The 14210-nt window shown below is 43.7% G+C and overlaps 1 protein-coding gene across 1 annotated transcript; it reads left to right on the top strand.

The window, feature by feature from the left end:
* The first annotated feature begins 7091 nt into the window (after positions 1–7091).
* CUNH9orf131 (chromosome unknown C9orf131 homolog) lies at positions 7092–11461 on the top strand. The gene is made up of 3 exons (XM_008842499.1): positions 7092–7220; positions 7748–11042; positions 11457–11461. The coding sequence occupies exons 1-3, from the start codon at positions 7092–7094 to the stop codon at positions 11459–11461; spliced, it is 3429 nt and encodes a 1142-aa protein (XP_008840721.1).
* The last annotated feature ends 2749 nt before the right edge of the window (positions 11462–14210 follow it).

Genomic DNA, 14210 nt, shown 5'->3' with positions numbered 1-14210 from the left:
TTGTTTTTTTTTGGTCTTTTTGAGACAGGCTCTCCCTGTAGCCCCAACTGTCCTGGAACTCACTATGTAGACCAGGCTGGCCTTGAACTCACAGAGATCCACCTTCCTCTGCCTCCCGAGTGCTGGGATTAAAGGCGCGTGCCACCACGGAAAGGCGGAAACAGCATATTTTAAAAATGAAATGGAGATTTTCTTTAAAAGGTAAAAACTCACTCAATTTTATGTCTTACAGGGTTTATACTGAGTTCAGTATTGTGTAACTGTATTAATTCAACTGTGAACCGAAAAATTTATAGCCACTTTTGAAAGAGATGTATCCTTGCTCTGGAATGTGTTACTGAATATGTTAAAGCTGTAATGAAATGCTTCTTCTAATCATGTGGTTATTAAATTTAAAAAAAATTTTTTAAAAAGACTCCACTTAGGCCGAGTGTGGTGGCGCACGCCTTTAATCCCAGCACCAGGGAGGCAGAGGCAGGCAGATCTCTGTGAGCTCAAGGCCAGCCTGGTCTACATAGTGAGTTCCAGAACAGCTGGGGCTACAGTGAGACCCTGTCTCAAAAAGACCAACAACAACAACAACAAAAAAAAAAGACTCCACTTAGTCTTTTACTTTTAGTTCTTTTACTTTTTACTCTTTTACTTTTACTGGATTTTTTTTAACTTTTAGATCTGATTAACACTTTCAACAAAGTAGCAGGATACAAAATCAACATGCAAAAATCAGTAGTTATTCTGCATTCCAATAACAAACTTCTATGCTCGTGGATTGACAGAACTCATACTGTGAAAATAGCTATAGGATTGGAAGCAGTCCACAGATTCAATGGAATTCCCATCAGAATCTCAGAATTTTTTATGTGTATTAGTGCTTTGCCTGCATGTATATAAGTGCACCATGTGCGTGTAGTGCCCTGCAGAGGCCAGAAGAAGGTGTTGGATCCCCTGGAACTGGAGTTATGGATCATTGTTAGCCACCATATGGGTGCTGGAAATCAAACCCAGGTCCTCTGGAAGAACAGCAAGTGTTCTTAACCACTGAACCATCTCTCCAGTCCCCCACCCCCGCAATGACATTCTTCACAGAACTAGAAAAAAAAATCTCACAATTCATAGAGAAGTACAAAAGACCCCCAAATAGTTAAAGCAATCCTCAAAAGCACAATGATGGCGCATCACAACACCTGATCTCAAATTAATGGCAGAGCCATAGTAGCAAAACCAGCATAGTATCATCATAAAAACAGACATATAGACTAATGGTATAGAAAAACCCAAAAGCCAGACATGGTGGCATACACCTTTAGTCCTAGCACTCAGGAGGGAGAGGCCAGCCTGGTCTCTATAGCAAGTTCCAGGCCAGCTGGGGCTAGAAGCAACTTAATTGTTGACAAAGCCATCAAAAAGTTAATTGAATAAAAGGCAACTGGATTTCCACAATCAGAAGGAAACTAGATCCATATTTCTCATCCTGCACATAAATCGATTAAGGGGGTCAAAGACCTTAATGTAAGAACTGAAACTTTGAGGGGCTGGAGAGATGGCTCAGCAGTTAAGAACACTGGTCATTCTTGCAAAAGACCTGGGTTTGAATCCCAGAACCTGTTTCAAAAAGACAAAAAAATAAATTAATTAAATTAAATTAAATTAAATGCACAAAAAAAACCAGTCAATAAATGGTCTAATGAGTTGAACAATTTCAAAACAAGAAATACAAATGGCCAATAAATACTTGAAAAAGTGTTAACATTCTTAGCTACCAGGGAAATGCAAATTAAAACTGCTTTGAGATTCCATCTCATCCCAGTCAGACTGGCTGTTATCAAGGAAACTAATGACAACTAATGCTGGTGAGGATGTGGGGAAAGAGAATTTCTTATTCACTGTTAGTAGGAATGTGAATTTGTACAGCCACTGTGGAAATCAATATGAAGAGCTTCTCAAAAATTATCACTCCTGGGTATTTACCCAAAAGATTCTAAGTCAACGTACTGCAAAGATACTTGTACATCCGTATTTATTGCTGCACTAGTCACAACAGCCAGGAAGTGGAGCCAGCCTAGATGTTCATCAACAGAAGATGGATAATGAAAATGTGGTAGATACACAAAATGGAACTTTATTCAGCCTTAATGAAACGTGAAATCGTGATATTTACAGGAAAATGGACCAAACTGGAGTCAGTAAGATGGCTCGGCAGGTATTGCACTTGCTGAGTAAGCCTAATGACCTGAATTTGATCCCCAGAACCCCTGTAGAATGGAAAGAGAGAACTGACTACACCAAGTTGTTCTCTGACCTCTGCAAACATGCTGTGGAACTCACATGCCTACATATACACATCATACACATACATGATAATAAATAAATGCTAAAATATGGGGGGGTGGTTTTTTTTTTGGTTTTTTTTTTTTTTTTTTTTTGGTCTTTTTGAGACAGGGTCTCACTGTAGTCCCAGCTGGCCTGGAACTCACTATGTAGACCAGGCTGGTCTTGAACTCACAGAGATCCGCCTGCCTCTGCCTCCCAAGAGCTGGGATTAAAGGTGTGCACCACCACACCTGGCTTAAATATGTGTATTTTTTAATGATGAAAATGGATAGAATCAAAAATCATTATATGAAGTGAAATAAACCCAGATTCAGAAAGATAAATACCATGTTTTCTTTTACATGCAAAACCTAGATTTGTGTGTGTGTGTGTGTGTGTGTGTGTGTGTGTGTGTGTGTAGGTCATGAACCTAGAAAGGGGATAGGAGAGAAGGAAGAGAACTTAAAGGAAGGAGGGAAAACAAAGGGTTATGGTATACATGTGTTAAGAAAGCAGAATGGGGGACTAGAGAGATGGCTCAGTGGTTAAGAACACTGGTTGTTCTTGCAAAAGAGCCAGGTTTGAATCCCAGCACCCACATGGCAGCTAACAATTGTCCGTAACTCCAGTCCCAGGGAATCCAACAGCCTCTTCTGACCTCCATGGGCATTGCATGACGCAGGTGCACTTACCTACATACAGGCAATATACGCATATAAAAAAGAAAGAAGAATGGGGGATTGGAAATTTAACTCAGTGGTAGAGTGCTTGCCTAGCAAGCACAAAGCCCCAGGTTCTACCCTCAGCTCTGGGAAAAACACCCGCACCAAAGGCACTAGAGAGATGACTCAGCAGTTAAAGAGCACTGTCTGCTCTTCTACAGGATCTGGTTCAATTCCCAGCACCCACAGGGGTTAACAACTGTCTGTAACTCCAATTTCAAGGGAACAGCAGTCTGGGAGGATAAGGACTGAGGAGCCGAAGGAAGTTTAAAGTTGCAGGCAAGCTGGGCATGGTAGTAAATGCCTTTAATCCCAGCACAGGTGCGCTTATCTACATGCAGGCAATACACTCATATACATAAAAATAAATTAAAAATCCTCCCCCAAAAGGAAAAAGAAATTTGAGAGAGGGACAGAGACAGAGAGACAAGAGAGACAGAGACTGTGTACTAGGATAATAGGAGAGGTGCTCTGGGGAATACCCCAACCATCAAAAGTCTTATCTTCTGATTGCAAAATCATTTGAACAGAGAGAGCCTGAACTAAGACTGTCACTGCAAGGTTCCCTGCTCTACAGTTGCCTAGGGAAGTGTTTTCTCGGGTCAGCTCCAAGGTACCCAGAGAGCACTACAGCTGTGGCAACAGCCGGGAATAGACTACATCTCATACTGGCAGCAGAGTTGGCACCGAGAAAAGTAACTAATACAAGTTTGAAAGGAAGAGGGCCTAGTAGCAGAGACCCTGCTGGCAAAGCTGAAAAAGTCAGGTGTGGAGTCAAAGCAGGTTAACTAAAGAACAAAGACGAGCCAGCAGGTCTCAAGAAGGGCTCTAAAAGGAAAAGAAAGTAAAGAAGATAGCTCCATAAGTAAAGGTACTTGATGCCAAGCCTGATGACTTGGGTTCAATATCTGGGATCCACATGGTGGAAAGAGAGAGTCAACTGCTGCAAGTTATCCTTTGATCTCCATGTGTGCTGTGACATGTGTACCCACACATACACACACAGTACACAAACAAACGTAATTAAAATGAATGAAAAGAGCTGGGTGTGGTAGAGTATGCCTTTAGTCTCAGCACTCAGGAGAGGCAGGCAGATCTTTGTGAGATTGCGGCCAGCCTGGTCTATGTAGCTAGTGCCAGGCCAGCTGGGACTACAGGGAGACCCTGTCTCAAAAAGACAAAAAATTTAATGAAAAGGTAAAGGAGATAAAGTACGTGGTTGATTAAAAGAGGTCAATGACAACATATGGCAAAGTGGCCTCCATGGCAGAGAGAGAGAGGCTACTGTTCTTGAGGTAAATGAAAAGAGAGATTAGGGAGTAGAGCCCACTAACAAGCTGAGTCTAATCACAAGAAGAGAGACAGTAAAGGCTGATAAAGAGTACGACATTGGAAGAGGGGCCTCTGCAGGGTCCTTAGGCCTCAGCAAAATAGCACATCTGTGCGGTCTCTATGTATGTATCTGACAGGTTGATAAACAGGCCAGTGTTGAGCAGGATGACCCAAAGAAACTGCCAGTTGATTTTCCAGAGGGTCTGAGAGGACGGAATCCAGAGAGATAAAGAAGACTCACCAGGGAACTGTGGAAGCCACAGGGACACGGCAGAAGCAGCATCTTTCCTCAGCTCCCCAAACAGCAGGTCAGCTTCTACCCTTACTATATCACGATCCTCTCAGCAGGAAACTTGCTGCAAGACGCCTTCACCAAGAATCTTGCCCAGATGGCAGGAAAAGACAGGCAGTGCATCCTGCAGCCTGGGCAGAACGGGGACAGGAGGACCCTGTAGGCCTGACAGGGGTCGCATTCTCCCACATCGCTGATTCCTGATACTTCTTTATTTTTTGTGCCAGGGCTTGCTTTCGTAAATTCTCTATGGATTGCTCACACCACCACCACCACCTCCATTTCAACCCCAGCTGCACTAAGGCACTCGAGTCACATAGGCCAGGCTAGGAAGAATGGTAAAGAAGAGATTAATTAATTTTAATTAATCAAAACTCTTGTTTTCCAGCAAACAGCATCTGTGCTGCATGATTTCCTGTTTGGCAAGCTCTCCAAGGTGGTCCTATGTGGTAGAGATAGGAGGGGGCAAGAGAAGCCTGGGAGAAGGCTGAGGAACACAGTCCATTGTGGAGGGTTTTCGGGAGACTGAGTCCTAAGGCCAAGTGGCCAGGAACAACTAACAAGCCCAATTGTGCACTAAGATTTTCTACTTAAAAGTACTTTCTTGAACATTATCCCCTATGATCTTCATACTATGTTGTGAGGGAGACAGGCCAAGACTATCTCAAGGAGGAATATGAGCCTCAGAGAAGCTAAATAATGTGTCCAAACTAAGGACTCTGAAAGTGGGCCTCCAGGTACTTCTACTGCGTCTCACACCTGCCACCTAGTGGGCAAAAATCCACTCATCGGCTCTGGAGCTTTCATTTCCAAGTGGAAGCAGAGCAGGAACTCTGACACTCCACTTTCTGATTCTTCCTTTGAGTTTCCTCACTAAGAACTTCGATGACAGGAATGGCTCTGGCAGTTAACGTCCTGAAAGCTGTGGACCCAGAAAAAAAGAAGTAAGCAGCTTCTTAAGTGCTCAGAACTGAATAAGAAGACCTTGACCAGTAAATGCTTATTTGCTTTTCTTCCCTTTGCATTGATGCTGAAAGACAAGAAATGAAAAAGAGCGATGACGGCAGCAAGGGTTTCACTAAGGCGCACTCTGACTCCCATGATTGTGCAGGGGTTAAGCTACCACCAAGTCAGTCAAAGGGGCAAAGCCCGAGATCACCAAGCAGTGCCTTCCGTGTGCAACATCTGATGTGTTTGTCATATTTGACGAGTTACAAATCCAAGAATCAAAAGAGGTCTTCAACATGATTGAGCAAAGCAGAGATTACTTCATGGGCAAGGAAGGTTTGCATGATATGCTTGTCTTCCTGTGGGGAACTCCAGCTGATAAATATCTAGATGCTGTGATGAAGGAGGCTGCAGACCTCATCAATTTCCCCATGTTTCTCAGAATGATTGGCAAAAAGTAAAATGGTACAGATTCTGAAGATGTCATCAGAAATGCTTTTGTCTGCTTTGATAAAGAGGCAATTGGCAGGGCTGACGAGATGGCTCAGCGGTTAAGAACACTGGTTGTTCTTGTAGAAGACCTGGGTTCGAATCCCAGCACCCACATGGCAGCTAACAACTGTCTGTAACTCCAGTCCCAGGGGATCCGACAGTCTCTTCTGTCCTCCACAGGCATTGCACGACATGGGTGCACTTATCTACATGTAGGCAATACACACATATACATAAAATAAAATTTAAAATTTTGAAAAGAGGCAATTTGTACCATTCAGGAGGAAGGGCTACCTAAGCTGTTGACAGCCATGGGCAATCACATTCAGATGAGGAAAGTGGATCAGCTATAAATGAACAATAGGGGGGAATTTCAACTACGTTGAGTTCACACACATCCTTAAACATGGAACAAATTCACAAAAATTTTAATTCATGTGGAAGCCCAAGAGATCCCAGAGAGCCAAAGCAATCCTAAGCAAAAAGAAAACTTCTGAGGGTATCACCATATCTGATTTTGTTATACTACAGAGTCATAGTAATATAAACAGCATGGTATCAGCATGGAAACAGACTCATAGATCAATGGAATAGAATAGAGGACCTGGTTACAAGGCCCTAAAACTATAACCACCTGATTTTTAACAACGATGTTATGGTGGTTTGCATGAGAAATGTCCCCTATAAGATCATGTATTTGAACATTTGGTCCCAGGATGGTGATGCTGTTTGGGGAAGTTATGGAACTTTAGGTTGTGGAGGCTTGCTAAACAAAATATTTTTCACTAGGGGCAAGCTTCAGAGTTTATTGCCTCACCCCACTTCCAGTTTGCTCTGTTTTGTTATATATATGAGATGAGTTGTCTGATAGAGGCAACATTTTGTTCCTAAACACCAGGAGGAAGGTATCAGACCTCAGCCATGTGGGGGATGGGAGTTCTTTGTTCTATGATGTAGTGATGACCTCAAGATAAACTGCCACTAGGCTAAAGAAAATGGAATGGTTGTCAGAAGACCTACTTGAGGCTGAGGGAAATATGGGGCTTCTCCATAACCAGCTGGCCCAATCTTTAGCCTGCAGACGCTGTAATAGCAGCATCTGCCTCCAGAGTCCAGGGAACCTGGTAATACTGTTCTTGTTCATGGTTTGGCAGATCCAAAGATGGTGGCAGCTTGGGAGGCACCAGCATCAGCCCTGGTGCTCTGGAGACATGAAGGTGCAATACAAGGTGGGTGACCTTGGTGGATGTGGAGCTAGATAAGTAACTATTGACATGTGAAGTCAGACGAAGAATCGTTATTATGGATGTGGTCTCAGACATGTAATCATAAGCCATATTAAAGTCTAGGTGAGTGTTCATTGACATGGGATTTGAAAATAAGCGACTTATCAATGACCCTAGGGTTATGTGAGGAAATGCAGATCGCTAAGAACTAGGTTAGGACCATCAATAATTGTTGAAGACCTGAGTAAATGACCACTGACCACGGGCAGTGAGTTACTGTTTGGGCAGTTACTAGTAGGCAGGTGCTACTGTTTATCTGTTTGCTGTTTACTCTGGATGTAGAACAGAAACTAATGAATTTGTGACATGTTTTATGTCTCTGAAAAGCTTCCATACCTAATAGTATCACATTCTCTATTCTACAGAGCCTTCAACTCTTACACCATTTGGCCTTCCTTAGTTGCCTATGGAAGCAAAAGTCAGAGGAGGAAGAAGATGGGGAAGAAAAGAAGGAAGAAGAATCATTTACTCTGGAGCCACTGAAACCATGTTCTCTTTCCAAAGGCATTCTCATTGGAAATCAAGACACCACAGCCCCACCTCAGCCATCTTGTAGTTCTGAGGGCCTCCCCAAGACCACAGAGATACCAGAGCAAGTATTCACACAGCCTTCAAGCCCTTTCAGATCCTTCCCTACATTCCAGATCCTGAACAATCTACCTGTGAGGAACAAGATAGCATCAGAGAGCTCCCTGCAGCAGAGAAAAAGCCAGCTCTTCTGGGGTCTCCCCTCTCTACATAGCGAGTCCTTGGAGACTATTTTCCTGAGCTCAGATGGTCCCTCTCCACTAAAGTTGTCTGTTTGTCCTTCTGTCTTCTTCAACAAGGTTGCCTGCCTACCTGCGTACAACCTGTTGCTTCCCTATTATTTTTCCCCAACCCACTATCCTAACCCTGACGCCCATACAGTGGAAGATCTGGCAGGAATGGCCCTTACCTCTCAGCTAGTTCCACATCCATCTTCCCCTCCTAAACCATCACTATCCTTCCATCTTAAGCCTTTGCCTGTGGGCTGCAAGGGAGTCTTATCTGATGCTGAGGCACATACACAGTGGCTTACACAGCAGAGAGAGGTTCCTTGGGTCTCTAAGAGTCAAGCACTGAACTCACAGCCTGAACTCCAAAGAATCAGACACTCTGTATTCTTAAAGTCATCTGAGGACTTGAAGGGGATGCTGGGAAACTCCAGCCTCCATCAACACAATCCAGAATCACGTTCTGTCTCTCTGTTGTATCCCTTTAGTCCTCAGGGTGTCCTAACTAGGTTTGAGGCCCCACGGATGACCATAAGGCAAAATGAGTACCTGAAAGCCTCTGAATCAGTAATGCCAACTGCCAGCCCAAGCCTACCTTCCCTGTCAGAATGCCAAAGAGTCAACCCAGTAGGAGACCTGTCTGGATTGAAGACTTTCTGGGAAACTACAGAGCAAAAAGAGAACCTTCAGATATCTGAACCCTCAATCTTGACCCCTTGCCAATCCACAGTATCTACAAAAACACCTCAAGAAACTGTCCCTCCAGGAACTCAACCTAGATACGAAGTTCAGTGGGGAATCATTGTACATAAAGAGACTCCCCAAGCTTTTGAACTCCTGATGCCAGCCTCCCATCAACCTTCAGGTTCTCTGTCAGAACTACAAAACATTAACCCCAAAGGAAGACTTTCTTCACCTAAAGACTTCTGGGGAAACATGGGATACAGACAGAATCTGAAGGTTGCCAAGTCTCCAATGCCAGCCCCCTGCCCTCCTCTAGACTCCCTGTTAGACTCCCAGAAAAAGAGTCCCCTAGAAAACCTGTCCATATATGAGCCTTGGGGGCAATGCAGAGAAAATTCAGGAAATCTCTGGGCCTTTGAAACCCCAGTCTTGGACTTCAACACATGGCTCTATGCAACCATTCCTGCATGTGTCCCATCCGGCTCTGAGGCTCAGTGGAAGAGTAGGCCTAATAGAGAAAATCACTGGGTCTCTGCAAACATAGTTTCATCTCTTAGCCCTCCCTCATCCTCTCTGCCTCACTCCATAGTAATGGGTCCCCAAGCAGTTTCCTTAGAGTCTAAAGCTTTGTGGGAGACCAAGGGGCAGGGAGAGAACCTCTGTGTGTTTGACTCCCCAGATCCTATCCATAGAACAGCTCTAGCCCTTGTTATAGAACCACAAAGCATCAATACTGTTGTTGGCTTCCCTAGATCAGAAAGTATATGGAATATTGAGCATTCAAGGAATTCTTGGGCCTCTGAGACTCCATGTCTAGCACTCAAGCCATCCCCAGCTCTTATACTAGAACCCCTGAGAGTGAGTTCCATGGTGGATCCATTTAATTCTAAAATGTGTTATAAAGACATTCAAATAAGAAAAAAACCCTTGGCCTTTGACTGTCCAGCTCACAGCTTACCCCAATACCTGCTTGAAGCCAGCCCCTCAGGAGTGCCATGTGACTTTGTGCCTATGGAAGGGTACATGAAGCAGAAAGAAAACTGTGTTTCTGTATTCCCAGCCTGGGTCCCCAACCCACTTCCAAACTCTGTTTCAAAATCTCACATAAGTGAGCCTTCTGGAGACCAGTGCAATTGTAAGCCTATAGGGGGGACAGCAGAGCAGAGAAAGGCCTCCTGGGCCACTGAGCAAGCAGCCCCCAGCTCACACTCTGTTTCTTCACAAGAGCCACACATTGACTTTGAGATTATATGCATAAATATGCAAGAAAGAGAGACTTCCCAGCATCCCAGACCTCCAGTAGTGAATCTACATCCAACATCCTGGTCTCCCATTCTAGCTAAAGCCCTAGAGTTTGAGCCCATCCAGCCTGGCCTACAGAAGGCAGAAATGTTCTCAGAAGCCAAGGCAGAGGCCTCATCTTCTCAGGGTGGGGCAGTCCCTGAAGTGGTCAAGGCTCCTGGGATCCAAGCCTGGCAATGGAGTGAAGAATTAAAGCTCAGACTTAAGAAACTTCGGCAGAGCTCTGCTTTCCAATCCCCAGGCCCAAGTCATTCACTTTACAGCTCTCCAGTCCTAAACTCCCCAACTCCAAGCTCTTGGGGACTCTCCTTTTGTCCCCCACATCAGACTCCTCCTCTCAGTCTGCACCCCTGTTCTCCACATTGTAACCCTAAAAAAGTTCAGTGGACAGTACCTCAGCCTGTCCAGGTGCCTCACTTTTCTTGCTCTTCTTTCCAGTCTCAGCTACTAGCTTCTGGCAGAGTAGAACAAGAGTCTCAGAAAAAGAAGAGAATGAAACAGAAGATAGTGACCCAAATCCCATCCCCAGGGTGTATTCATGTGAAGGCTGGCAAGAACTGTTCAGGCACAGGAAAGTCCTCAAATACAGGGGTTCTGGTCTCAGACAACAGACAAGACAAGACTATAATTGTATTTTCAGACCAAAAGACAGGGAGTCCCAGAAAATCCAAAACAGGGGGATGTGGAGAAGGGACTGCAAGATTGTGCTCATTCACTGTCATGGGGAATAGCCACCCTCCACAGGCCTGGAGACCAGCAGAAGCACATAGAAACAAATTTTCTAGGCCTCAGTACAGAGGTCAGAGCACTCCATACACTGTTCTTCCTCAGCAGCCTCTCTCCAAGGCTACAGGACCCCAGGGTCACCGAAGGGTAGGACTTGTAGCTGGTGATACCCCAAAGCCTCACCATTATAAGCGTAAGCACTGTCCTTGGACCAACATGAAAATGCACTTCCCACCCTCTGTACTCCAAGTTCCCCTTTCCAAGTGTTTCCAAATGTTAACCAAATTTCTAGGTACCCATGAACCCTTGCCCACCAAATCCAGTCAGTAAAGTATGGTAGTACTGGTATCCAGTACTCCATGACCTAAGTCAAACCAAGCGCTGGTGGGAAACAGATAAGTAAAGAAAACCCTAATAAAGAAGTTCAACTAGACTGACTATAAATCCCATTCAAGTATTCTCTGAAGTCTAGGTCACTGGGGTATCAGTTCCTTATTCTGCTAGAGCCGAATCCCTTACGAACCAAGTCCTAGAAATGAAGATCAGCCATTTTGCAGGTTTAACTTTCTTTTTCAGACTTTCATGACTCTACATCTCTTCTCTTTAGGGTAAGGCTGTAGGGCCAGAGCAGTATAGTGCTACTCTTGAGAGACAAAGGCTTTCTACCAAATGAACAGAAAAATAAAAGTTTACATGAGTACCACCAGTCTAAGCAGTTGTTCTTAATCCTCTACATCGTCCTTCATCCAATCAACTTTTTAAAAAATATTTATTTTATGTAAGTGTATTGCCTGTATGTATGTAAGTGCACCCATGTCATGCAATGCCCACGGAAGTCAGAGAGGTCATTGGATCCCCTGGAACTGGAGTTACAGATGGCTGTTAGCCACCATGGGGGTGCTAGGAATCAAACCTAGGTCCTTTGCAAGAGCAACCAGTGTTCTTAACAGTCATCTCTCCTGGCCCATTTGATCAGTTCTTTTTGTTTTGAGACACGATCTTGCTATACCCAGATTGGCCTCAGACTTATTTCTCCCTCAGCTTCCCAAGTGCTGGGATTATAGGTTTGTGTTACCATGCTTGGTTTCTGTGTATCTTCCTAACCATTTCTTCTCAGCCTTAGATCTTGTCCTGCTCTTTTCTCTTGCTTTGTCAGCTAATCTGCCCCCAAGGCAAAAAAAAAAAAAAAAGCATCTTTTTCCATGTTTTTGGCTCTTTATTGAGAAAAGGAAAAAAAATAAAAATAAAAATAAAAAAGCAAACCAAAAGAAACTCCAAACCAAAAGGGTGGGTGGGGTTTGCTATTGGATTTTGGTGGGTTTTTTTTTTTAATGTTTTTTGGGTTTTGGTTTTTTTATCTTTGGATTTTTGAAACAAGCATTTGAGACAAAGATTTCACCGTATAGTCCAGGATGGCCTTGAACTTCTTGCCTGGTCTTCTAAGAAAATAAGCTTTGCCAGGCATACCACCACACACACCTTTAATCCTGGCACTCAAGAGGAAGGGGCAGGCAGATCTCTGTGACAGAGTCCATCTGAGATGTCTCAGAAAACAAAACAAAACAAAAAAACCCCAAACAAACAAAAAATAGCTGTGAATTTGGGTCAAATATGAATATATAACTATCAGACTAGTTCCTGACCGCCAGGAAATTACTAAAATGAAAGGTAGCTTATTAACTAAAAGTTATAAAGCTGGGGCCATGGGGACAGCTCAGAGTTACATAGGGGACTTACTGCCAAGTCTAACAAACCTGAGTTCAATCCCCTGAACCCACACAGTGGGAGAACCAACTCCTGAAAACTGTCCTCTGATCTCCACTCATGTACACTAAATAAATGTAAAAAAGCTATAAAGTAGTAGGAAGCCAGGCATGGTGGCATACACCTATAATCCCAGCACTTGAGAAGCTAAGGTAGGAAGATTACTTTCGAGTTCAAGGCCAGCCTGGGCTACACAGATCTTGTCTCAAAAAAAAAAGGTTTATGATCTCAATTTGTTTTAAAAATACATTAGGCCAGGAAGTGTGGCACAAACCTATAATCCCCCAGCACTCTGGAGGCAGGCAGGAAGGCCAAGTTCAAGGCCACCATGGACTATGAAATAAGACACTGCCTCAATAAACTAAAATATATGTGGGGCTGTAGTACTGTTCTGTGGTAGAGCATTTCATTACAGTGAAGAAAAAATAAATACTAAGTATAGATATTCACATACCTACTTGGAAACACAGACAATAGCTGGTCACTGGAAGAATTTTTGCTAGGCATGGCAGTAATTCACCTACAAACACAGCACTTGGGAGGCTGAGATCAATCTGAATAACTGCCTCAAAAACAAATTTTTGCTTGTATTTTTCTAAATTTTTATCATGCACATTACTGCTTCTGTAAAGGATATTTGAAAAGTGAATTATAAAGCTTAATGTCATGGTACACACTTGTAAGCCTGGCACTTCAGAGGCAAATGTAAGGAGAACCAAGTTTGAGGCCAACTTGGCCTACATTGCCAGACTCTCAAACCCCCACCCAAAGGTAAACTGTCTGTGCACAACAATGTATAAATAAATGGCGACACCGCACTCTACTCTTGGAAACTGGGGGGGGTTTTTTTTTTTTTTTTAAAAAAAAAAAAAAAAAAAGGGGAGGATGAGATGGCTCAGCAGGTAAAGGTGCTTATCACTGACATTGAGGACCTGAGTCTGATCCCTAGAACCCACAGAATGGAGAAAGTTGTCCTCTGACCTCTATGTGTACATTTACTACAGTGCATGCCCATAAACTAATAAAATTTAAATGTAAAAACTAAGGGCTGGAGAGATAGCCCAGTGGTTAAGAGCAGGAATTGTTCTTGTAGTAGACCCAGTACCCACGTTCCCAGTTCCCAGTACCCACACTGCACAGCTCGCAGCTACCTAGAACTCCAGCACCAGGAGGAGCCACTACCTCCATCCTTCATGGACATCTGCACTCATATGAACCCACTCACTGACACACATATGTAATTAAATCTCTAAAAAAATGATTTAAAGGCTGGGCGTGGTAGAATCCAGCACTTGGGAGGCAGAGGCATCTGGATCTTTGTGAGTTCATGGCCAGCCTGGTCTACATAGTGAGTTCCAGGACAGCTGGGGCTACAGGGAGACCCTGTCTCAAAAAGAAAAAAATTTAAATAGGGGCGGGGGGGATGAATTGGTTTGTTGTATGTGGTAGTAAGGACTGAACCCAAGGCCTTGCATGTGCTAGCAGATCAACATCCCTAGCTCCAAGGTAAATACTAAAATCTAACAATGTTATTTTCCACCTAAATTCCACACACTTTTAGGATAAAATTCGCTTTTGGTGTTTGATGATGTTTACA

The sequence above is a fragment of the Nannospalax galili genome, unplaced genomic scaffold (assembly GCF_000622305.1).
Source record: "Nannospalax galili isolate Female #2095 unplaced genomic scaffold, S.galili_v1.0 scaffold341, whole genome shotgun sequence".
In the NCBI taxonomy this organism is placed as follows: domain Eukaryota; kingdom Metazoa; phylum Chordata; class Mammalia; order Rodentia; family Spalacidae; genus Nannospalax; species Nannospalax galili.
Note: the sequence above shows the minus strand (reverse complement) of the source record. Positions and strands in the feature narration are given on the sequence as shown.